Source organism: Microtus oregoni, unplaced genomic scaffold, assembly GCF_018167655.1.
Source record: "Microtus oregoni isolate MIOR12 unplaced genomic scaffold, Mior012 000069F_ref0000032, whole genome shotgun sequence".
NCBI classification, from domain to species: Eukaryota; Metazoa; Chordata; class Mammalia; order Rodentia; family Cricetidae; genus Microtus; species Microtus oregoni.
Genome location: NW_024543976.1, coordinates 8259636 through 8285142, shown reverse-complemented (window position 1 = coordinate 8285142; position 25507 = coordinate 8259636). Strand labels below are relative to the sequence as shown.

Below are 25507 nucleotides of genomic sequence, written 5' to 3'. Positions count from 1 at the left end.
AAAACTGCCGCGCACCGCGCCCCCGTGTCTGCACTCTGTGCACTGACACCCAGTTCGCGAGCTTCGGGCAAGGGGGCTGGAGGTTAAAATACACAGACAGAGAGACAGCCACACGGGTCATTGTTGAAATAGGAGTGGCGGGGCTGCGTCCCGGGCACCTGGCCGCCCACATGGCTAGCTCTAGCTTATGCCCCGAAATAATTACACGGAAACTGTATTCTTTTAAACACCGCTTGGCCCATTTCTATCTAGCCTCTTCTAGGCTAGCTCTCGCACCTGGACTAGCCCATTTCTAATAATCTGCTGTAGCCCACGAGCTGGCTTACCAGGAATGATCTTAACCTGCGTCTGCCTGGAGTGAGAGAATCATGGCGACTCACTGACTCAGCTTCTTTCTCCCAGCATTCTGTTCTGTTTACTCCACCCACCTATGTTTTAACCTATGAGGGCCAAGCAGTTTCTTTATTGCTTAACCAATGAAATCAACAGATAGAAAGATGACCCTCTTCCATCAGGTCATCCTTGAATTCCCCAAGAATGCCCCCTCTATTGTGTTCAAAGGCAGATTATATAGAGATAGCCATGCCCCAGGCAAAACCCACCAGAAACCACTCTCCTGCCATCAGGAACTCCTAAAGGTCTCGTGCTCAGAGCAGCTGTAGGCACTCAGACCAGGGGATTACAAGAAATTCAGGATCTGGGGTCTCACTGCTCCCAACAGAAAACCACTTTTTCTATTGTGGTTTTTCTTATCTTTTGTATTTCTAACTACTTAATGTAGTCTCCCTCCCCCCCACACACACACAGAGAGAGAAAGAGAGAGAGAGAGAGAGAGAGAGAGAGAGAGAGAATCCACTACACTGATATTTTGTATATGATCCTGACAAATGGGGGATGAAATGGCCCTTGTAGCCCTTGTCTGCAGATAAAGCCCCTTTATGAATGGGCCTTTATGAATCACACAACTCTTTATCCTTTAGGACTTTAAGAATCTAGCCAGAAAGCCTCGCTGTGACAATTCTTTCTGGAAGTGGCCTTAATACACTTAAGTATGAGAAAATGCAGCATGGGGAAGTCTGCATCCATTTGTCCTGCCATCACTCTTCCTAAGATTTTAAAGATGTATGTATCTTATTGTGTATGTGAGTTGTTTTGCCTGCGTGTATGAATGTATCTCTTGTACATGCCTGGTGCTGGTGGAGACAAAAAGAGAGCAGCAGATTCCCTGGTAGTGTAGTTACAGGTGATTGTAAACCAGCATGTGGGTGCTGGGAACCAAATACAGGGCCTCTGCAGGAGCCGCAAGTGCTCTTAACCGCTGAGCTGTCTCTCCAGCCCCTTCTACCTGTTTTAAGAATATTATAGACAGAAACATCCCTCCTCCCCTCTCCAGAAAGCTACAGATACTCACTGAGAGTGTTGCTTTGTTAGTTTCTGGCTATCCCTCTGCCACGTGTGCATAAATTAGTGGAGCAACACTGGTTACTTTGTTTCCATCCCCATGTTCCCTGTTACAATGTGCCAGTAGACTGACTAAGCAGATTTGGCCCCAAATCTTTTTTTTTTTCTGGGTATTTATTTATTTATTATGTATACAATATTCTGTCTGCAGGCCAGAAGAGGGCACCAGACCTCATTACAGATGGTTGTGAGCCACCATGTGGTTGCTGGGATTTGAACTCAGGACCTTTGGAAGAACAAGCAATGCTCTTAACCGCTGAGCCATCTCTCCAGCCCCATGGCCCCAAATCTTTAGGCTCCTTCTCTCCTGCATTCTCGGGCTCTGGTCATGTAAAAATCCCCTTGCTCCCCTTGTCCCCTTATTTGAGCATAACATTGAATTCTATGCCTTCCTAGCTATGCATATATATGGATCACAACTCCCTCTTCTGGCCTCTGTAGGCACTGCATATATGTGGTATACGTACATACATGCAGGCAAATGCTCATACACGTGAAATAAAAATAAATATTTTTAAAATATATGTGAGCTGGGCTGGTGGTACATATCTTTAGTCCCAGCACTCAGGAGGCAGAGGCAGATAGATCTATGAGAGTTCAAGGCCAGCCTGGTCTACAAAGTGAATGAGTTTCGGGGCAGCAGGGCTACAAAGAGAAACCTTGTCTCAAAACATAGATAGATAGATAGATAGATAGATAGATAGATAGATAGATAGATAGATGGATGGATGGGCGGGCAGACAGACAGATGATGGATAGGCAGACATGTAGGTAGATAGATAAATGATGGATATGTAGGTAGGTAGGTAGATATGCTGGAAGGTAGAAGATAGATAGATAGTAGATATGTAGGTAGGTAGATGATAGATATGTAGGTATGTAGATAGATGATAGGTAAATATATAGATAAATAGATAGTAGAAATAAAAGTTCTGTAACCATTCTAGTACAAATCTGTATCAATATTTTCATTTCTCCTTGGAAAATAACTAAGAATTGAAAGGCTGCATCTCGTGGCAAGTGTATGATTAACTTTTTAAGAAATAAGAACTGGACTGAAGAGGTGAGCCCAAAACACATACTGGTTTTTGTTTGTTTGTTTGTTTGTTTCAGAGGACTTGGGTTCAGTAGCCATGTCAGGCAGCTTGCAATCACCTATATACTTCAAGGTACCCAATGCCTTCTGGCCTTCTCAGGCATCTGTAAACACACACACACGAAATAAATATTCTTAAAAAATAAAAAAAGAATGAAATGGTAACCTATTATCCTAAATATGCATTTCCATCATCAGTGTATAAACTAATTCATCCAATCTTCACCCACACAAAATATGCAGTCTTTAGTGTGGTAAGTCCAGTCACGTGATCTCTTCCTGTGCTCAGATGGCGCCCTGTGACCAGAATCCTCTTAGCACGCTTGGTCAGAGAAGTGCATGCATTTCGGGTCAGCATATACAGCCTTTAGATTCTTGGGAAACCTAAAGGCTACGTCAGTGGTGATTCATACCCTTTTGTGTCTCAGTGGGCAGGGCAGGATGCTGATGCTGCCCTCCAGCTCCACTTCCTCCAAACCCACACCATGGAACTAAGGTCTTCCTTTTGCCCGGATGGATTTGTGCTTTTGAGACAGAGTCACATGTGGCTCAGGCTGGCCTCAAGCCTGATATTTTGCCAAAGATGACGTCAACCACCTGATTTTCCTGCTTCTACCTCTCGAGTGCTGGGTTACTCCCACATCCAGATATACCGTGTTGGGAGTACTAGACAGGTCCTCTACCAACTGAGCTACGTCCCTAGATCCTACATGGATTTCTGAACAGGGTTTCTTTAATTGCATTTTATTCATTTCATGTGCATGTCTCTGTGTGAAGCTTTTAAATTATATTTATTTAGTATATGCCTTTGTGTGTGTGCGCACATGCATGCATGCATGTGTGTGGGTGTATGTGTGTAGCATGTAGACACACATATGCCCAGGCAAGTGTATGGAGGTCAGAGAACCACCATGTGGGAGTCATTTCTCTCCTTACACTGTGTAGCATATGAGTGCCCCAGATTAAACTCAAGTCAGGTCATCGGCTATGGCTGCAGGTACTTTTACCTGATGAGCTATCTCCCCAGCCCCTTGAATGAAGATTTTTAGGTAAATGACAGTGTATATAAATATTTCAAGAGGCTTGAGACTCTCAAGTACTCACCTTTCCATATCAGTGCTTCAATATCAGCAATAGTCATTCATTTAAAAACAGTCCATTCAGCAAGTAGTTGCTTTACAGCATGAGGACCTAAGTTGGGATCCCTAATATTTCCACAAAAATCCAGGCACAGCGGCATATGCCTATAATCCTGGCACTGGAGAGGCATAAGTAGAGGATCCTTGATGCCTGCTAGCTAGCCAATCTAGCTGAATCAGTGAGCTCCAGACTCAGTGAGAGAGTCCATCTCGATAATGAGGATGACACTCAATGCTGACCCCCAGCCTCTGCACACACATACATATACACCTACTCACACACACAAACACATGTTACTCATGAACATATACAAAAAAATAAAATAACAAATCATATGAAAGCGAGATTCTAAAATAATTTGGTAGTCATTTGGGACAAGTCACATAAAAAACTAAATTTCTCCTTCCCAGGGAGCCCATGTAATAGCCGGTGGGAATCCCACTTCTACATCCATCATGGCCTCAAGAAGGAAGGTCTCAGGAATATCCCCTCCCCTGGTTTAGTCAGAGAAGGGAAGAACATGGCTGGAAAGCTGGATCTTCCCATTTGTACACGGGAAGAGTTCACTGTCCTGAATTCTGTCTAATGAAGAGGTGATATAAAAGAAGGAACAATGCTGAAGACTTCAAAGCTACGACCTGGCACCAAACTTCGCTCTCATGAAGATCTGGAGAAGCAGGATGTACTTTTTTCCCTGAGAGCAATGACTGAGAAGCTCTCAGCTTTCCTCTTGGTTCTCCTCCAGGTAAATATTTCCACATGGCCACACCTCCTATGAAAGGAGTTGCATAAAACCAGATACATGGTCTTCCTGGAAAAATACAAGGTTTTCTGTTTCTAAGTCATTTTTTTTTTAATCTTTTGTCCTGGCACCTTCAGGCTTTCTATATATGGGCCACTTCCTAACATTTGGATAAACTTTCATGAGTCAGACCATGACATTTACAAAGGACAAGTGATGCCACCCCCACCCTCTGCTTCCGGCTTCATAAACAGTGCCGGAGGGCTGGAGAGATGGCTCAGTGGTTAAGAACACTGGCTGCTCTTTCAGAGGACCTAGATTCGATTCCCAGCACCCACGTAGCTGCTCACAACCATCTGTGACTCCAGTACCAGGAAATCTGATGCCTTCTTCTGGCCTCCTTGAGTAACAGGCATGCACACACACACAGACATATGCCGGGCAAAACACCCATAACACGTGAAAATTAAAATTAAAAATTAAATTAAATAAACAGTGCCAGAGCTAGCAAAGGTGACCAGAGAGCCAGGACCAGCTGTTGGGGCTAACACTAGACTGGACCTTTCTGCTTCCTTGCAAGTCTGGAAGCTCCTTGTATAAATGTTTGTCCTCCTGTGTATCCGTACTGTTGAATCCTCGCTATGAGGAAATGCAGGACCTCGAGCTTTGATTTCTTTCCTGTGCCAGAACAAAGAACCCGAGAGAACAGCTTACATAAGGACGATCGTTTTGGCTCACCATCTCACGGGTCCAGGCCATGGCTTCCTGGCCCCACACACTTAGACAGAGCATCATGGTGCTAAGAGAATATGCTGGAGGCTGTTCACCACATGGCCAAGAGAGAAATGACTGTCAGCCAGGTAAAACCTTCAAAGGCATATGAACAACATCCAGGAATGTGTACAACCTCGGCCGGCTAGGTCTGTAGGGAACATTTAGACTTAAATGCCGTATCCTGTGAATTTGGTTTTCATGAACTATATAGTATCTCCCAAATACTCCTTTATTCACTGTTGGATAATTATCATTTTTTGATTCTTTTCAGTGTTGGGTACCAGTCACAAACATAGTACCTACAGTGGTTTGGATGAGAATGGCCCCATAGGCTCATATGTTTGAATGCTCAGTCCATGGTTGGGAAGGATTAGGAAGTAAAGCCTTATTGGAGGAGGTATGTCACTGGTGGTGGGTTTTGAAGTTTCAAAAGTCCAAACCATTCCCAGTTACCACTCTTATGTGTGCTCTCCTCTCCCTCTCCCTCTCCCTCTCCTTCTCCCTCTTCCTCTCTCTCTCTCTCACTCTCTCTCTCCCACGGAGAATGGGAGACCGCGGAGGGTGGGAGACAGACAGATACGCCATACAGAGAGAGCTTGGGTATGGAGAGTTTATTTAGCGGGTATTGGGAGGGTGAGGGAAAGTAGGGAGTGTGGGGGCAGAGAGAGAAAGGAAGAAAGAATGGAGACCAGCTTGCCTGCATGGGATCGGGAGTGGGAGCTTGTCTCTTAAAGGTACAGGGTACCCAGGTAATAGGGCAGCCAGCATAATTATAATAAAATCTCATATTCACTGCAAGGGGGACAATGACACAGTTCTGAAGACTTGAAGAAGATTCTACAAGACAATGAGCATGGTGATATGGTAATACAGGTTCGAACAAACCTCAGGCTGCTGTTGCTGCTGCATAGTGGAATTGAGGCCAACTTCACCTGCTAGAATGTTCCACACTAGCTCCTCTTCAAGAGCATTTCTTGCCCAGCAATGGCACACACCTTTAATCCCAGAGTTTGGGAAGGCAGAGGTGGGTGGATCTCTATGAGTTTGAGGCTAGCCTGGTCTACACTGAGAGTCCCAGTTCGGGCTACAGAATGAGACGCAGGCACACAAAGAAAAGAACTGAAGCCAGCGGCCGCGTAATTCAATCTTCACTCATTGAGTCCCCTCATCAGCTCTAGATTTTTCCCCTTATAATCACTTAATAAAACAACTGCCAAGTGTAATAATCCCAAACCTTAGCTCTGATTTTGCACAGAATGGTAAGGCCACCATCACAGGTACACACAAATGCACACTCGTACACAGATGCACACACAGGCATGTATCAAGGCTACTCTAGGCTCATAGGACAGAAGCCGAAGCCAGAGGTCCCACCCTAGATCTTGGATGTAACCAGGTGAGAGAGTGGGGACTTCCAGACTGGCTTGAGTTGAAAGCCAAGCTTTCCACAGATTAAGTGGGAGAAAGGGTGAGGTCTCATTAATCACTCTCAATCAAGCAAAGCCCTCCAGTAAACCAACCTGAAAATAGTTTGTCTCCTCTAAGATTTCTGCAAACTCTGGGGAGTGACACACTGTAAGTTAATCGGCCCACGGTTTATTTTGTTTTCGGTAACAACCTGCCACTAAACTATGCCAAACTTGTCTCTCAAAACATTGCGGTGGCTTTTGTTTATTTGTTTTTTTTTTTTTCTCTTGATCCTATGGAATCTGACTCGGCAGGTTTGCTGCTGGGACTCTCAATATGGAAGCAGTAGCCCACATCCCAGCACTGACTGGCACATTTGGTACCCCTGAGGTCATTCAGGGGTCAGCTGGAAACTCTGACCAAAGCAGTGAGGTGAGGCTGAGCAAGCACCATCCACATCTCTGATCTACCTGGGAAGTGAGGCTAAGCAAGTCCCACACATTTCCCCGTCTACCATGGGCGAGAAGGACAGTCACATTCACACCAGTGTGCGGAAGACTCAACTACTGTTCTGTGTAAACAAGAAGTTACAGGCAACTGTACCTGGAACGTGAGTATTCCATCTCAAGGACTTGTGCTCACTGACTGAAGTTACAAGCATCTGCTCACTGTCATAGCCGACAAGAGAAAACCTGACACTATTTTGATTCTCTCAGGACCTGTGGAAGAAGTCAATGCTCTTAGCTGCTGAGCCATCTCTCCAGCCCCCATAATCATGTTTTTAACTTAAAAGATAGAAACCCACACTTACAAACAGCATGTTTCTCTTTGGGGTTTATCCCATGGAAGCAGGTGATCTGTGTGGCTAACAGAAGTGTGCTAGTGTTATGCCCAAATCCACGAAGCCCCCCAAAAAGCCGACAAGGAGACTGAGTCCTGTATGTAAAAGCAAAGAGCCTTTATTTTTTTACAATTTTATTTATTTATTTATTAAAGATTTCTGTCTCTTCCCCACCACCGCCTCCCATTTCCCCCCCTCCCCCAATCAAGTCCCCCTCCCTCGTCAGCCCAAAGAGCAATCAGGGTTCCCTGCCCTGTGGGAAGTCCAAGGACCACCCACCTCCATCCAGGTCTAGTAAGGTGAGCATCCAAACTGCCTAGGCTCCCACAAAGTACGTGCAGTGGGATCAAAAACCCATTGCCATTGTTCTTGAGTTCTCAGTAGTCCTCATTGTCCACTATGTTCAGAGAGTCCGGTTTTATCCCAGGCTTTTTCAGACCCAGGCCAGCTGGCCTTGGTGAGTTCCCAGTAGAACATCCCCATTGTCTCAGTGTGTGGGTGCACCCCTCGCGGTCCTGAGTTCCTTGCTCGTGCTCTCTCTCCTTCTCAAAGAGCCTTTATTTTATGCAAGTTTGCAAACTTGGTCTCTCCGCACATCCAACGTATTGGAATAAATGGAAATCAGAGTTGAGTTTTTATAGTAGTAAAGGTGGGGGTGAGAGTTTTTGAGGTTCAAGACCCCTGATTTGCTGATATTTGTCTAGGGGTGTCCTGGTGAGTATGTGCTGGCACGTGGTCCTATCTACAGCGGTTGGATGTTAGGCATTTCCTTTAGATGGTCTGTTCTTGGGTGGTGCTTGGGTAGTCTCAGTTTGTGGTCCTTCCTGCAACCAGGTATTGCTTGAGGGTAAACTACTGAGACTCAGGCCCCCATTAAACTCAGTGTGGCTGAGTCCTACACTGGCAGGTGATAATGGTTGGAAGTAAAGAACTTCCTTTGGGTGGTCTGTTCATATTTAGCTTATCTTGGCTGCTCCTACACTGGTACATAAGGAAGTTGATGAAAACTGGGCCGTGAGCTCAGCACTTGTCTGCTGACTGGAAACTTCCAGAATGAGCCCTAGAATCTAGGAAGCTCCAACATGGCACTGAACAACAGTGACACCTACAGGTCAACACCATAATGACGCCCGAGACTCTCCCACGCTCGGCCACATAGAATCCAGTTTACAATAACTGAAATCATCTCATGTAGGAATAAATTTAAAAGTTAAGACGTCGAGCTGGGCATGGTGGGCACTCACCTGTAATCCCAGGAAGCGGGGGGTGGGAGGGGTAGAAGCCAGCTTTCACTAGAGTGTGAGGCCCACCTGGGCTACAAAACAACAAAACCACTGGACCACCGGTGGTGGCGCACGCCTCTAATTCCAGCACTCGGGAGGCAGAGGCAGGTAATCTCTGTGAGTTCGAGGCCAGTCTTGTCTACACAGTTCCAGGATAGGCTCCAAGGCTCCACAGAGAAACCCTGTTTCGGAAAGCCAAAAACAAACAAAACCCTACAAAACTACACACATTTTCAAGGAACCTTAAAAACTGGAATAGATCAAGATACATGTATGCAAGTTTTTAAAATCCCAAGTCTTCCTAGTTCTTCTTAATGTATAAGACATCTGCACGCCCAGGTTTAGTAATTCACCGTCACCATGGCCAATGACAACCTACATGTGCAGATGAAATATGGTGCATATGCACAATGGAAAATATCAGTCAGCCACTAACGATGGGTAGAATTCTGTTATCAACATCGATGAAACTTAAAATTTGGTGAAATAATCCAGGCACAAAAATAATCTCACACCTACAGAAACAAAAAAAATTAATCTTGAAATTAGAAAGATTTTGTTGTTGTTGTTGTTGTTGTTGTTTTTCAAAACAGGGTTTCTCTGTGGCTTTGGAGCCTGTCCTGGAACTTGCTCTATAGACCAGGCTGGTCTCACACTCACAGAGATCCGCCTGCCTGGGCCTCCCGAGTACTGGGATTAAAGGCGTGCGCCACTACAGCCCACCCAGATGGGTGATTTTTAAGAGACTAGGGAGAGCAGGAGGAGGGACATCTAAAGCAGCGGTTCCCAACCTATGGGTCATGACCTCTTTCGGCAAACCTCTACCTTCATAAATATCTACACTGTGATTTATAACAGTAGCAAAACTATAATTATGAAGTAACAATGAAAATAATTGTATGTTTGGGGGTCAGCACAACATGAGGAACTGTATCAAGAAGCCCACAGCACTAGGAAGGTTGAAAGCGACTTCTCTAGAGAAAGGTAGGCTGTTGTTGCTGCTGGCTACTAAGTTACAGCTTGAATAAGCTCATGTGACTACACACAGCAGGAATGTACTGTGAATTTCATTTATTTTATGTGCACTGATGCATGTATTTCTGGATGAGGGTGTTGGATCCCCTGGAACTGGAGGTAGAGACGGCTCTGAAGTGCCACGTGAGTGCTGGGTATTGAGCCTGGGTCCTCTGGAAGAACAGTCAGTGCTGGGCCATCTCTCCAGTTCCTGTACTATATGTCTTTCAAAAATCTAAAAGAAAGGACTTTAGTATGTTCAACATGAAGAAGTGATATTTGAGATGTTTGCCCTGATTCAAGCAATAAACCAAGCATGCATGTAGCAAATAGCATATGCACAATTTTTTAAAAAACTTTCTGGAGGCTGGAGAGATGGCTCAGAGGTTAAGAGCACTGGCTGCTCTTCCAGAGGTCATGAGTTCAATTCTCAGCAACCCCATGGTGGCTTATTTCTCAATAATAAGATCTAGTGCCCTCTTCTGGCATGCAGCCATACATGCAGGCAGAATATTATATACATAATAAATAAATCTTAAAAACAATAAAACAAACCAAGGAAGTTTCTGTATATTAAAAATAAATCTGCCGGGCGGTGGTGGCGCACGCCTTTAATCCCAGCACTCGGGAGGCAGAGGCAGGCGGATCACTGGGAGTTCGAGGCCAGCCTGGTCTACAAGAGCTAGTTCCGGGACAGGCACCAAAGCTACAGAGAAACCCGGTCTCGAAAAACCAAAAATAAATAAATAAATAAATCTAAGAAGAGAGAGAATAATAAAAAGAAAAATAAATAAAACTAAGAAGCCAGGCGTGATGGCACATGCTGTTAATACTCCAGAGCTAGGGGAGTAGTGGCAGTTGGATCTCCGAGTTTGAGGCCAGCCTGGTCTACAAAACGAAAGACCCTGTCTTGAAAAATGATAATTAATTAACTAATTAAATCTATGGGTTTGGAGAGATGGGGTAGCAGTTAAGAATACCTGTTGTTCACCTTTTGGATGTCAGTGTGGCAATTTCTCAGAAAAGTAGGAAATAACCTTTCTCAAGACCCAGTAATACCACTTTTGGGTATATATCCAAAGGATGCTCAATTGTGCCACAAGGACATGTGCTCAACAATGTTCATAGCAGTATTGTTTGCTATAGCCAGAACCTGGAAACCTAAATGCCCCTCGACCAAAGAATGGATAAGGAAAATGTGGAACATTTACACAATGGAGTCCTACACAGCAGAAAAAAATAACGACATCTTGAATTTTGCAGGAAAATGGATGGAGCTAGAAAACATTATTTTGAGTGAGGTAACCCAGACACAGAAAGACAATTATCACATGTACTCACTCATAGGTGGATTTTAAACATAAAGCAAAGAAAACCAGCCTACAGAACACAATCCCAGAGAACTTAGACAACAGTGAGGACCCTTAGAGAGACATACATGGATCTAATCTACATGAGAAGTAGAAAAAGACAAGCTCTTCTGAGTAAATTAGGAACATGGGGACCATGGGAGAAGGTTGAAGGGGAGGGAGGAAGAAGGGAGCGGAGGAGAGAAAAATGTAGAGCTCAATAAAATCAATAATAATAAAAAAGAAATCCCCATTGTTTTTGCAGAGAACCCATGTGGGTGCTTTGATCTGAAGTACCCACATGAAAGGTCATAAACATTCCTAACTCTGGTCCAGGGAACTAAACACCCTCTTCTCACCTCCTTGGGCATGAGGTAGGCACATGGTGCAGGGAAATAAATGCACGGAACACTCAGAAACAGAAAATTAAAAAGACTCAAAGTAAACCTAAAAACACAGTGGCAAAGAGCATCAGGAGAGTCGGCGGTCAGTCGCTCAGGAGGTTTGGGAAAGGGAATACAGCCACTGGCTTCTATGGCGACACTCTCACTCACCCTTCCTAAAATTTTACTTTCTACCCTGATTCTTAAAAATTCTCTCTTAAAAAGAAAGCAGAGGAAGGGGGTGGAAAGGTGAGGCGATTCGGTGATTAAGAGCACTGGCTGTTCTTCCAGAGGACCTGGGTTCAATTCCCAGCACCCACATGGCAGCTTACAACTGCCTGTTAACTACCTTGGGGAATCTGACATCAACAGACATACATGCAGACAAAATACCATAGCACATAAATCATTTAAAAAAAAAGGTAGAGGAAGACTTCTGACTTGATTCTCTAAATTTGGTAAACAGTATATTAATAGTTTTGACTCTATACAAGTTAAAGGGACTGGGAATGTAGCTCTGTAGGGAGATTGCTTGCCACTCAAGGCCTAGGTTTCCATCTCCAGCACTGCATTAAATCGGCATGGTAATGTACACCTGTAATTCCAGCACTGGAGAGGCAGCATGATCAGGAACTCAAGGTCATTGTCAACTACAGAGTGAGTCCCAGGCCAGCCTGGACCCTGCATTTCAGGGTAGGAGTGGAGAGATGGCTTAGCATCTTCCAGAGGATCCAGGTTCAATTTCTAGCACCCGCACATCAGCTGACAATAACTCCAGTTCCAGGGATCCAACACTCTTCAGGTGGGTGCAGACATACATCTAAGCAAAACACCCAAACACATAAAAACATGTTAACAGGCAGGAAGATGGCTCAGCAGGGAAGGCACTTGACACACAAGCACGCAGGACTGAGTCTGGAGCCCCAACACTCACAGGGACACCTAGAGGGCGTGGCCCTGCCTGTCATTCCAGGAGCTCATGAGGATTGCAGACAGGATTCCCGTTAGCTACACAGACTAGATGAAGCAGCCTCTGTGTAAGGTGGAGAATCATCATACATGTACCTGCACACACGCACGCACACACAAGTAAATAATCTTTATTTCTTAAATCAGTAAAAAGAAGTACAGAGAACAACTTAAAAGTTAAAGTTTTAATAAAAACATTATGACAACAAACCGCGTCCTCATGCTAGAAATACATAAAAATTATGAACTTCCAAAGGAACCTCTTCATCAGTTTTTAGTTCCCCATCAAGGTACCTTCTGCACATGCCATTGTCATGTGTGGCCATGTGTGGCCACACCATCATGCATAGCTCCTTAAATGTTTAACTGAAGTGTAAGATTGTTTTGTGTTTGAGCAAAATGAGTGAGTACTGGTCAGGCACAATGGTAGACTTCTAAACCCAGCACTTGGGAGGCAGAGGCAGGTGGATCTCTAGGGTCAAGGCCACCCAGAGTTAAAGTACTACTCCTGACTGCATTTTTGTTTTGTTCGTCGTGATGTGATCTCTTGTTCTGAGGGATGGCCTAGAACTCATGATCCTCGTCTCTGCCTCTTGAATGCTAAGATTCCAGGTGTGTACCTGGTGTGGGAACTACATTCCAAGTTCCTGATTCTCCAACTTCATTCTCTTGCTTTAAACAATCAAGACAGTGACACACACGTATAATCTCAACTATTAAGATTCCTGGATGGGAAAAAAAAAAAAAAAAGCCTGCCTCAAGATGAGTTTTAATGTAGGCAGTAAGAAACTGGCCAGCTCACCGCATTCTGTGTGTTATGAAAAAGGACAATTTGTCCTCATGGCCACAGCAGTGATTTAGAGTCCACCCCCAAATCTTAGCAAGCCATGTCAGTTTCCTAGTAATTTGGGGTACTGTCAAATTTTCCTCAAGAAACAAACTGTCTTTTTTCCCCTACCCTCACTCCTGCCAACACCCTCTCAGTTGCTCCATCACCGGTGTTTAGCTTGGCTCATATCCAGGGATGGCAAGGACCTGCCACTCAGTGCTACCCACCGGTGAAAACAGAGCAGTGTGAACACAAATTTGAATCTGGTTAGCGTGCCACTGCAATGAAATCAGTCCCCCAATTCTTTATGATTGTCCATGATGCCTCAAGTTACCTACAAAAGTCCTTGTCTCCAGCGGCTTCTGCGTGGGCTCAGTGTGACAGGAGTAGGCACAGCGGTGGCTGCTACGCCGGAGGACAGAGCGACAGTACCACAGGACAGGTACACTGGGCCTGCCCACAGCTTCCCAGTGAGACCTTAGGAGCTCAGCAGGGACCTTTCCGAAGTGCGCCGTGAGCTCTGAGACTGAGAAGAAACCCGTGAGCAGTTGTCCCAGCCTGTAGCTCTGGCATACGCTCTGAGGTCACTGAGGGCATCCAGGTGTGTGCTTTCATGAGTGACTTCAGTCCCAGAGTTCCCAGCAGGTGACAAGTTCTGGGACAAGAATGAAGGTCTATCTAACCCCACTCTTTTCTGTTTGACAGTCATGAGCAGGAGTCATAAGTAGGTGAACATTCTTTGCCATTAGAACATTTTGTTGTTGTTGCTTTAGAGCTAGGACTCGAACCCAGAACCCCACACATGCTAGGCCACCATTCACAACTGACCTAAATCACTCACCTCGCCCAACAATGACCCACTGTCATTTCAAACACTGAAAGTCATATACCTGAACCTGTGCTGTGGTCCCCAACAAGTGAGGGTGCCTCACCCCTTCAATCCCCTGGCAGAGGAGAGGACTATGCCACTACTCAGAAGACAGCCTTCATCTCGGGGACTGATTAGACACTACTCAGATCTGTGGTCCCCAGCATGTAAGGGTACCTCATCCCTTCAATCCCTGCCAGAGGAGGGGACCATGAGGACTCAACACTACTCAGAAGACAGCCTTCATCATTCTACACAAAGACTCTTCTTCTGGGCTGGAGAGATGCTCAGAGGTTAAAAGCACTCACTGGCTGTTCTTCCAGAGGTCCTGAGTTCAATTCCCAGCAACCACGTGGTGGCTCACAAACATCTGTAATGAGATCTGGTGTTCCCTTCTGTCATGCAGGCAAACACTCTTCTTCCTCTCTAATCCGTTTTCCACGCCCCCAATCTCCGGAGATTGCATGTACTTAACTAACTAACTGTAATAAGAAATGGTAACTAATGACACAAATTCACCAAACCCATTTTTTGCTAAATGTAACTAGGTTGAGAATATTTAATTTGAAAATTTGAAAAATGGGTATCTTGATTTAGACAGGTTTGGGGATCACTAGAGATTAGCCACTGTTGGTATATAAAACAATCAGGGCAAATCGAAGTTTTCTGGGGCCTCTTCAGAGCAGCCGCAGACTGTGAGGTCAAATTGAAGCATCGTCACTCAAATTTGATGCCTTGAGCCAGGGGAAGGTCTGTGCTGTAGTTGATGGTACTGGGAGGAAGAGAACTAAGTGAATGGCGGTGCATACACAGTGTAGAATACGTTCATAACATAAAAACATAGGCTCGTCTATATTAGCAACTTTCAAGTTGGTAAGAAAAAAAAATTGGTATACAAAACAATGTCAGTGTGACTCCTTAGAAAAGAACAAGGGAAACACAGGCGTCTGGGAGATGCACAGCCTCTGCCACCCCCAGCTTCCTTAGATCGTCGTGTAAGCACACAGGCGATTTAACCTTCTCAGGAACTCTCATTGCATTATCAGGGGGAATTTAAATAGTCCCATACTGGTAAGAATGTAGTCATTTTTAAAGGTTTTCGTTTGTTTGCTTCTTTTTCCTTTCCTCAAACTAGTCACAAGACACTTGGGTTTTCTAGAGGAAAGGCATCCTGGGTCTATGGGCTCTGAAAAGTCAGAACGCTGTGTTTGCCTGCGCGGCTCTGAGCGCACAGGAAAAGGAAAAAGAGAAGCCAGCCTACAGCACAGCAGGAGGCAGAGCTTGGGCTGCTCTGAGGGGACCAGGCTGAGGTCTCAGGAGCCCCGCCCAGCACTCGTCCCACTGAGCACAGCATGGCAATGACTGGGTCTCCTAGGCATTCGAGCCAGTCCCACCCAAGTAGGCCAGAGAGCACAATAAAGATAAAACAAGTCCCAGGCAGCATCTCCAGAAGCCGCCATGCATGTCCAGGCAAATGCCCTAAAGTCTTGTTCATACTTCTAAGCTGGTACCCCCACCCCAAAGCTTACAGGCCAGACCCCCACGCTCCTCTCTACCTCACTATACAAGAAAACTCCATCACGGGAGAAATGGAAAGGATGGCTCCTTCCACCTCCTCACGCTGAGTGACCGGGTGTTCTCATCCTCCCTATTCCACCTCTGGGGCAGAATCCAACAAGGAAACCTCATAGTCAGTTGTTATGCTAGACAAAGAGGCCGGAAGGGACAATGGAAGGCGAGCATCCTTTACTGTAAATATGCGGGAGTCACTTTTTTAGACCTTCTTCTGATTTGGGAACATCTGCATAGACAGGAGACTCCTTGGGGACGGGACTCAAGGCAGCCTGAAGTCCATTCCTGCTTCGTGTAGCTCTCTCTGTACACACTGCCTCGAGGCAACTTGACATTCCTGGGATCCCTCCATTATGACTGCCACCCGTCCAAGGGCCAGCTGGAGAAGCTGTCCACATGTTATGTCACACCAGTGCAGAAGTTTTCAGATTTGGGAGCATCCGGAATTAGTGGTGCTTTACCCATAGTAGAGCATGCGTGCTCAAAAAGAAGGCAGCTACAGACCCGGGAAAAGTAAAACCAAGTGGAACGGAGCAAAGACAGAACTGGAAGACAGACAAGCAGCAGCCCATTCCCGAAGGCTCGGAGACCAACCCTCCTGCCCAGAGCCCTTCCTTACCATGTGGACCTTCGCATGTACTGCTTCCAGGCATCGCTGCCAGACTCCCTGCCGCCGCCAGTGTGCTTCTCTCCTCCTAGAGAAACGCAAAATCATCGCACACCTTTTCCGTGGCCCTCAGAGGACACCTGAGCTAGCAGAACAAGACAAGGGAGTACACACCTCTAAATCCCAACCCTAGAGACTGAGGCAGAAAGATTTTGAGTTCAGCCTGGGGTATATAAGGTATACAAAGTTTGTGTATGTGTGTCCCCAAAACAAAAGAGAAGGAAGAGGTGGTGGCAGTGGCAGCTGGAGATGGCTCAGTGGTTAAGAGCACTGTCTACACTCTTGTATGGGACCCAGGTTCAGTTCTCAGCACCCACGTGGCAGCTCACAACCACCTCTAACTCCAGTTTCAGGGGACCTGGCACCCTCTTTTTGGGCCCTGCAGGCACCAGGCATTTAAGTGGTGCTCACATACCCATGAAGACAAACACTGATACATATAAATAAATCTTAAATGTTTTTTAAACTTAAAAAAAAAAAAAGGAAGAAGGAAAGCAACAGAGACCCGAGCTAAACAATATGCAGAGAGGCTCTGGAGCACTCAGCTTTAAAAGGGGGTGCCATCAGGCCCCTCCCTCAAGGCTCAGGAATGTGTGTGGAAGAGGAAGCTGCAGGAGCCAGAGCTGATGGTGGTCCCAGCAAAGTCTCCCCCGAACACAACCAAACGGATGCACATATGAACACAGAGACTGTGGGAGCACACACAAAACCTTCACAGGTTCAAGTCAGATGTGGTCCCAGCACCAACAGGGAGAAATGAAGACTGGGCCCCAGCCCTAACTAAGCGACTGTTGGCAAGCGATACTCCAATGGCGAAGGGAAATCGGTTTCCTTCAGTGGCATGTTAAAGTACTTATCAGCCACACTCCACATCAGGCCCCATGCTCAGGAGTAGTCAGCCAAAACAAAGTGAACTCCATGGGGTGTTTTTGGTTTTCTTTTTTTTTTTTAACTTTTATTTAGTTTTGACATTTCTCTTTTTGTTTCATTGGTCTTTGGCCTGTTTGATTTTCATGTGTTTATGTTGAGAGAGAGAGACAGAGAGAAAGAGAGAGAGAGAGAGAGAGAGAGAAAGAGAGAGAGAGGGAGGGAGAGAATATGTAAAGTTGGGTATGGAGGAAGGAGGTTCTGGGAGGCCACTTATTTTTACTATACTTTGGATTTTTGCTTTGGGTTTTTTGTTATTGTCTTTCTTTTTTCCAACCTGGGCCTTTCTGGCCTGGTACACACTCCAGGTAAGCCTCACTATGGCAATCTTTCTGCCTCAGCCTACAGAGAGCTGGGATTACAAGAATGGGCTACCACACTCAACCATTCTGGCTAACTTGTTTTTAATTTTTGTATACATTTTCTAAGTGTAAAGACCAGAAGACAACCTCCAAGGTCAGTTCTTTCCTTCGAGCATCCAGGGATTGGACTCAAAAGAGTCTCAGGCCTGGTGGCAAACCTCCTTACCCACTAAGCCATCTTTGCTGCCCCACTATGAATAATTTTTAACAAGTTAAACTTAACATGTACCCCCTAAAAAAAGCTATCAGTAAACATCAGTAACTCATAGGGTCCTCAAAGGGTCCAGAAAAATAAACGACTTAGTATCTCATCTAGTGAAATCTGGGGAGGGAACAGTAAAGTCCTAAGTGAAAGCATGCTGTTGACATGAGCACAGCCATGCAAGGACCCCAACACCTCAGACCCATGAGAATAGCAAGGCCTTCCTTAGGTCCAAGGACGGGTGCACACCAACAGTTGGTCTTTGGCTAAAATCCGTGTGTGCTGAACATTTCAAGCGCAGCTCCCTCATCCCGAGGACTGCAATCTGAGACATCCCCCGCAGCACTTCCTGTGGACATTAGCTAACCTGCCTCCTCCTCCTGTTCATACTGTAAGTAGTAAATGCACTGAGTTCCCTGGCTGCTGCTCTGTGTCTCCACCGAACTGCACAGACCACCAGTTCTCAGCTTTTCTGTACAGGTGTCTGTCATTTCTTCATTCCACATCACCCAAGTCAATTTCTAAGTCTACTTTGCATGTGTATTTGCACACGTATTATATTTTAAGTTTCCTGGCTTTGAAGTAAAAAGTTTTAACCTTTCTGGAACTGGGATCTTCTGTCTAGAAAAAAAAAAAAATACTGACTTTTAAGGTTCATGTATCTTGAGCTAAGGGCCCTGCTCCAATCTAAGCAGAAGATGAGGACCCTGGTAAGAACTTGGGTTGGAGTGCACGCGCTTTCCGGCATACCAGATTACGGGTTACTGCAGAATATAAACTGTATTTCCATTTCTTATTTTGTTTTGTTGTTTTCTTGAGACAAGGTTTCTCTGCGTAGCCCTGGCTGACTTAGAACTCACACTGTAGACTAGACTGGCCTCAAATGCAAGAGATGCACCTGCCGCTGATTCCCAAGTGCTTTGCTGGGATTAAAGGCACGTGTGATAACCACCCAGCTTGGGTTTCCATTTCTGGACAAACTAAAGGCGAACACTACTATTCCTTTGCTGTTCAGTGTGGAAAGGAGGGCAGAGGCTCTTAGCTTAGTGGTAGAGTGTTGGCCTAGCAGGCATATCAGCCTAGGACCAAACCAAAAGTGACTTTTAAAAAGAAAAAACGAGTCTCTACATACCAAAGGCACCACCAATCTCAGCCCCGCTGGTCGGAATATTGACGTTCACAATGCCACAGTCTGAACCTTTGGGTCTGTGGGCGAGGAGAGGGACAGTGAGAACACCAGAAATCAAAACAGAACAAAGCCCAGATAGTGCGGCTCTCACATGGACACAATCCACCCACCAACCACGTCAAACGTTTAAAGACGTTCAAAACAGACTATGTTATACCCAAGCCATCGGAAGATTCTGCCCAAGTCCTTGGTGAAAATGCTACTCGAGAGTCCTTGCTTCACCTCATTGTTCCACTCGAAGACCTCTCTTTCGTTCTAGAGGACGAGACCAGAAGCTGTGAGCATTACCAGCGCCACGGTGCTCAGGTCAAAGCTCACAGCATAGAACAGAGTTTTAGTGCACAAAAGAAAACCAAGAGGCAACGCTTTGCTAAATCCGTTTTCTTTCATGGCTTAGATCTTTTTTTCTTTTTTTTACCTTGAATTTGAAGACATAGAGAATTGGGGCGAAAGTCTCCTCATGCACGATGGGGGCATCATGGGGCAGGCCGGTGATAATGGTGGGCTCTACGTAATTGCCAGGATGATCCATCACCTTAAGCAGAAAGAAGATAAAAAGAATGGATGGGTTTCCTTTCCCCAGACTTGGGATCGGAGGACGTCATCCTTCCTACATTTATGAGGAGAGAAACAAAACAGCATTTACAGGTAACTGTTTTCTCCAAAGCAGCATCCTGTTTGAGTGAAAGCACCCTCCTGCTCCTATTTGTCAGAGAGAAAACAGAAAAGGAGTTTGGAGAGGAAAACCATACTGTGTGTTGCAATAACGTTATTTGGTGGGGCAGACGGCTGAAATGCTTGTTTTTGAGTTCATTTTAAAATAGGCAATCTGGACCCATTATGTAATTCATTTAGTAGTAGCATTTACCCCAGTTCACACACTGAGTATGACCAAGACTCGGAGTGATGGCATCTGGACGTGTGACCCTCAGGGAGGCCATCAGTCGTAATAAATGAAGGCAGCAGAACAGACCTAAACCAATACGGCCAGTGTCCCCTGCCCTTTGGGGTAAGGTCACTTGAGGACTCAACTACAACCCAGGGAAACATCACCAGTACTCGGTACTGGTCTTCAACATCCAGTTTCCAGTGTTTCCAAACCAGTTTCTGATACTCTGTTACGCATGCCCCAGGGAATTCATGTTCACTGCATAAAACTCCAAAAAGACGCATGCGTAGCCAGCCCCCATACAACCTCTCCACTTACTGAACTCTGGCACTCTAAGCTCTGCATCAGCCCTGCACTCTAAACTGTTTGCATGCAACTCTACCTGTTCCTGCATGGGTCGACAGAACCATGAACTCAGGTCTCACACAAGGGTGGACCCAATTTCTGTAACAACTAGTCCTAGGGACTGACTCGAGGGCGATTATTCTGACAGTTTCTTCTGGGTCTCAGGGCTATTCTGTCATCATGCATTCCTCAAAACCCTTTTTCCCTTGTAATGGGGCGAAGAAGAGCATCCATCTGGGACCCTTCTGGGACCCACCTTTTCTCAGCAATCTGAGTTCAGGGGAAAGAAAGACACAGGCTGTCATTATCCACCCACAACTCTCAATACCTTGCCCCCGAAGGCCACTGTGCCTCCCTGTTTCTTTGCTTCTTCCACGGCTCGAAGAAACATGTTCACTGCCTGTTTGGTATGTAGTGGTCCGTAGAGAATATTCGCTGGGGAGAGAAAAGAGACGCTCTTCATTTTGCCCTCAAATGGCATGGTGTTTTTATGTTAGTGGCTTTCCAAATTAAGAGGCTAAACCCTCCTCCCTCTATCCTCAGTTAAGAGCAGGAATCAGCAACTTTTGCTGTGAAGGACCAGATGCTTAGCATCTTATGCTTTCTATCAAGTATGTGGTTTCCAACACAACTACTCAACCCCGCCTTTGTAGTCTGAAAGCTGCTATATATAATATGCAAATGAGCAGGGGTAGCTGTGAGGCAGACATATGCAGATAGCAAACTGAATATGCTTGCCAAACCCTACCGTAGAGGAAGGGCTATCAAAGTGATGCCCTAAAAACACAGGAGTGGCATGTTCATAACAGTGTGCTCACTCTTGAAGACCACTATAATCTCTGTGGCTAGTGTGCAGCTCTACGGGGTAGACTGACCAACTGCCAGAAACGAGAGCATTGAAGGAACCTCAGGGACTTAAACCTCTGCAAGCATGTAGCCGTTGATCATGGGAAGACCTCAGCAAAGTTATTTCTAGCAGAGGAAATAGCAGCAAAGAACCAGGAATGCTTGAAAACACTGGAAAGTTGGATAAACTGGAGCCCAGGCCAAGTGGCTGGGGATCTAGTGGACAATAAGCAAGGTGGAAGGAATCCATATCATAAAAGCCTGGGAATCTGCCACAGAGGGAATCTTGATCTTAGTCTAAGCAGAGTAAGATCATTGGAGTGTCCCTAGCCAAAGGGTGAATTACATTTTTTCACTTATTTTTATTCCCAATTATGTGTATGCTTGTGTTTGTGTAGGCGAAGGCATGAGTGTAGAGGCCAGAGGCGTCAGACCCCTGAAGCTGGAGTTAGTAGATGTTTTAAAAGCTGGACATGATGGTGCATGTCTTTAATCACAGCATGTAATAGGCAGAGGCAGGTGATCTCTCTGAGTTCAAGGCCAGTCACTAAGGCGACACTAAGAGACAATGTATCAACCCACTCCCCAAACACAAAAAGCAGTTGTGAATCACCTGATATGTACGCTCTGGGTCTCTGCAGTATGTGCTCTTAACCCTGAGCCATCCTCCCGGGCCCAAACCAACCCTTCCCTTGTCTCTTCCCCTGCTTTTATAAAATATGGGCTATCACTATGCAGTTCTATCTGCCTAGAACTACTATGCAGACCAGGCTAGCCCCAAACTCACAGAGATTAGCTAGTTCTGCCTCTACCTCTTCCTGAGTAATAGGCTCAAAGGCATGCACCACCATGCCCAGCACTGAATACATCTTAGAAACCACTCTGGTTACTATGCAAGAGAGCTGTGGAAGCAGCAGGTCTAGGGACTCGAACACTTTCCCTGCAGATGGTGGTGACTTAGAAAGGATACAGCAGCAAAAAGAAAAAGAACTCAATTATCATCCCACCCCACCCAACCATCACCCTACCCTATCATCATCACCCCATTCAACCATCATTCTATCCAATCACCACCCATCCAACTATCAATCCACCCTACCATCATCACCCCACCCAACCATCACCCTATTCAATCACCACCCCACACAACCAGGACCTCAGCTCTTACATATCAAGTATGAGATTCAACCTAGGAAGACAGGTCATCAAATTGCCCTCAGAACTCTCAGAAAAGGGCACCCACCACTACCTCCAACTCAAAAGCTCAGAAGTACAGGTAGCACCAGCTGTCAAAAGGGAGTAACTTTTAAGAAAAGAACCAGCTACTCACGGTCCCAGGGGTTCCCAACACGGATCTGTGAGTAGGCACCTTTCAGTCTTGATACAACTTCCTCATGGATGCTTTCGTGCAAAAACTACGTAAAGAACAAGCATTCAGGGGAATAGCAAGATGAATATACACATCCTGAGATAGTAAAAAAGTTCTTCAACAGTACTGATTAGTAACTACTAAAATACTATCATCTCTGAAAAGAAACCGAACCCATGCTTTTAATATATATTTTCTAGTTTTAATATTAACTATGAAAATAAACCACCTCTTCTAGATGGATGTTGAAGTAAAACCATAAACCAAAGCTAGGGATGCAGGTTAGCCGGTCATGCTGATGTTAGCATTCAGGAAACCCTGGTTTTTTTCCCCAGCACCACACATCAGATATGGTATATCGCATGCCTATGAGCCCAGTATTAGAAAGATAGAAGCAAGAAGATTAGAAGTCCCAGGCTATCCTCAGCTACACAATAGCTTGAGGCCAGCCTGGGATACATGAGACTCTGTCTCAAGCAAAAAAAAGCACCCAAAAATGCAATCAAAGAAAACACCATAAACCATGTCTGTATCAAGTTTCTAAGAGCCTGGCCTGCTAAGCTACAAACATCTACCTGTAGCTCCAGTCTTGGGGAATTTGACACACTACTTCTAGCCTCTGAGGGTATCAATCATACATGAGGCGCATAGATATACACACAGACAAAATATCCACACACATGAAAATAAATCATGTTTTTAAAGATCATATTGTCACTTATTCTTCAACTTGGTCTGGTTTAGAAATCAGTCTTATATAAAACATTTGCTCATAATTGGGAGTGAGGGAAAATTACACAGAACCAGTTCCTCTATGACTCTGTGGCAGCTTTTAAATGTAAATGTAGCCAAATTGTATACCTAAAACTTATTTCGCTGTAGTCTTTCACTATAGGAGAGCCACAAACAAATAAATCGAGGATTTATTTCTAAATTGAAATCCAACTCAATCTAGTATATAAATTCAACTACCCACATCCCCCACACTGAACACACTGAAGCTAGACAATACCTCCTCATACCGACGTGTGTGTGTGTGTTTAAAATACTACCCAAGCTAAACGCAAACTCCTGGACTCAGAGGACTCTCACCTCACCCTCACCCTCCCAAGTCCTGGAATTACAGGTGCATGCCACCACCTCAGTTCAAACCAAATACTAAGAAAAGAATGGACGTGACAGTCATTTGCTTTTCAATAAGCCATATCACACTGAGTGAAATCTGAGACTCGAGGCCAACACTTACAATATCTGAAATGTTTAGGAAAAAGCAGAGCAACTGTTTAGTTAACAGTTTTAGAACTTGACTCGTCTGATCTCCTAGAAGACACTGGACTTAGTCCATGTTAGCCATGGACTCTGACTCAAAATTGGCATCACCTCTGCGTCCAGCTTCCGTCACCTGAGCCCACTGCAGCTTAGGGTGGTTTAGCATCTGCCACCATCACAGGAGTAGAGGAGGAGCACACATCAGCCACTCATGTTTAGGGAATATATTTTTCTAGTAACTCTTCTATGACGCCCAGTCAACAGAGTTCATTAAACTGGGGTGCTCAAAAAGCAGGACGGGGGGCTTAGCAGTTAAAGAAGTCTTGCTGTTCTTCCAGAAGATCCATGTTTGGTTCCTGATGTGGGAGTGTCATATCAATCTGTTGATTTCATTGGCTAAGTAATAAACAAACTGCTTGGCTGGCCCTCATAGGTTAAAACATAGGTGGGAGGAGTAAACAGAACAGAATGCTGGGAGGAAGAGGAAGTGAGCTCAGACTCGACAGCTCTCCTCTCGGGAGCAGATGCCTCAGAGAGACGCCATGCCCCGCTCCCGGGCAGACACACGCCATGAAGCTCTGACCCAGGATGGACATAGGCTACAATCTTCCCGGTAAGACCGGTGCTCACAGATTATTAGAGATGGGTTGATCGGGATATCAGAATTAGCCAGTAAGGGCTAGAGCTAAAGGGCCAAGCAGTGTTTAAAAGAATACAGTTTCCGTGTAATTATTTCGGGTAAAGCTAGCCGTGCGGGCGGCGGGGTGCTGGGGACGCAGCCCCGCCGCTCCTATTACAACAAGTTCCCAGGATCCTCACTGAGCAGTTCACAACCACCTGGATTCCGGCTCTAGGAGATCTGACACCTGCTTTGGGCCCTCTGAGCTCGCCTGCACACAACACACACAGACACATACACATTCGTAGGAAGAAGAAGGACAATCTCAAGCATGTTTGTGGACACACTCACCAGTCTCCTCACAGAGGTACACCTCTGGCCAGCTGTTCCCACGGCGGCAAACAGAGCTGATGGAAGAACCAGGCAAAGGTCTGCATCCTCAAAAGCTTAAAGAAACAAAAGTGTGCACCATCAGTGTGCAGTAGGCAGACAGAGAGAACATTTGCTAAGCAGTATAAAGCAATGCCTTTAGAAAATACAGTAACATCAAAAAAATAATCATTGCAGAACAGACGGTTCATGGTACAGAGTCACACGTCCAAGGGGGAAGGTGTGCTTTTCTTCTAGAGGAGGGTATATAATGACAGAGCAATGGAAACTACAACCTTTACCCAATACACAGGTAAACTGAGTCTCGGTTGGATCATGTCACCTTTCACCTCTGTTTTAGAGACCCCTCACTACTGCTCCATGAAAATTCAATGAGCTTTGCCACCATCAGGCTGCTTGCTTGTCCTAGTCCATCCCTACTGCCACAAAGCTTCCTGTTCCTACATGAGATAGCCTGTCGCTGCTGCAGGAGATGATCAAAATCTGTTCCAGCTTTCCCTGAAGACATCCAGGTAACGTCCTATCACTACCGTCTCCTCCATTCCTCTTCCTCTCCCCGAAGATGAGGAAAAGTCATCTTTACAAGGTTAACCTGTAGGAGGCTAATTTATGACTTACAATCCCTGCTTCCTTGTGCCTTCCGGAATCTTACCGCCACTGTCCCCTCCTATGCTGTAACCTGTCCAACCTAAGCATCCTCGGATC

The 25507-nt window shown here is 45.5% G+C and overlaps 1 protein-coding gene across 1 annotated transcript in view; it reads right to left on the bottom strand.

Annotated features, from left to right (window-relative positions):
• Positions 1 to 12574: 12574 nt before the first annotated feature.
• The window catches only part of LOC121440676 (alpha-aminoadipic semialdehyde dehydrogenase), a 31146-nt gene continuing 18213 nt past the window's right edge, over positions 12575 to 25507 (bottom strand). The window contains exons 11-18 of the mRNA XM_041641473.1: positions 24764 to 24858; positions 22486 to 22570; positions 20638 to 20744; positions 19494 to 19610; positions 19233 to 19330; positions 19019 to 19092; positions 16348 to 16423; positions 12575 to 14928 (exon numbers count right to left, since the gene is read on the bottom strand). Coding sequence (XP_041497407.1) covers positions 14874 to 14928; positions 16348 to 16423; positions 19019 to 19092; positions 19233 to 19330; positions 19494 to 19610; positions 20638 to 20744; positions 22486 to 22570; positions 24764 to 24858 — 707 coding nt within the window. The 3' untranslated portion in view covers positions 12575 to 14873. The remainder of the gene's footprint in view (positions 14929 to 16347; positions 16424 to 19018; positions 19093 to 19232; positions 19331 to 19493; positions 19611 to 20637; positions 20745 to 22485; positions 22571 to 24763; positions 24859 to 25507) is intronic.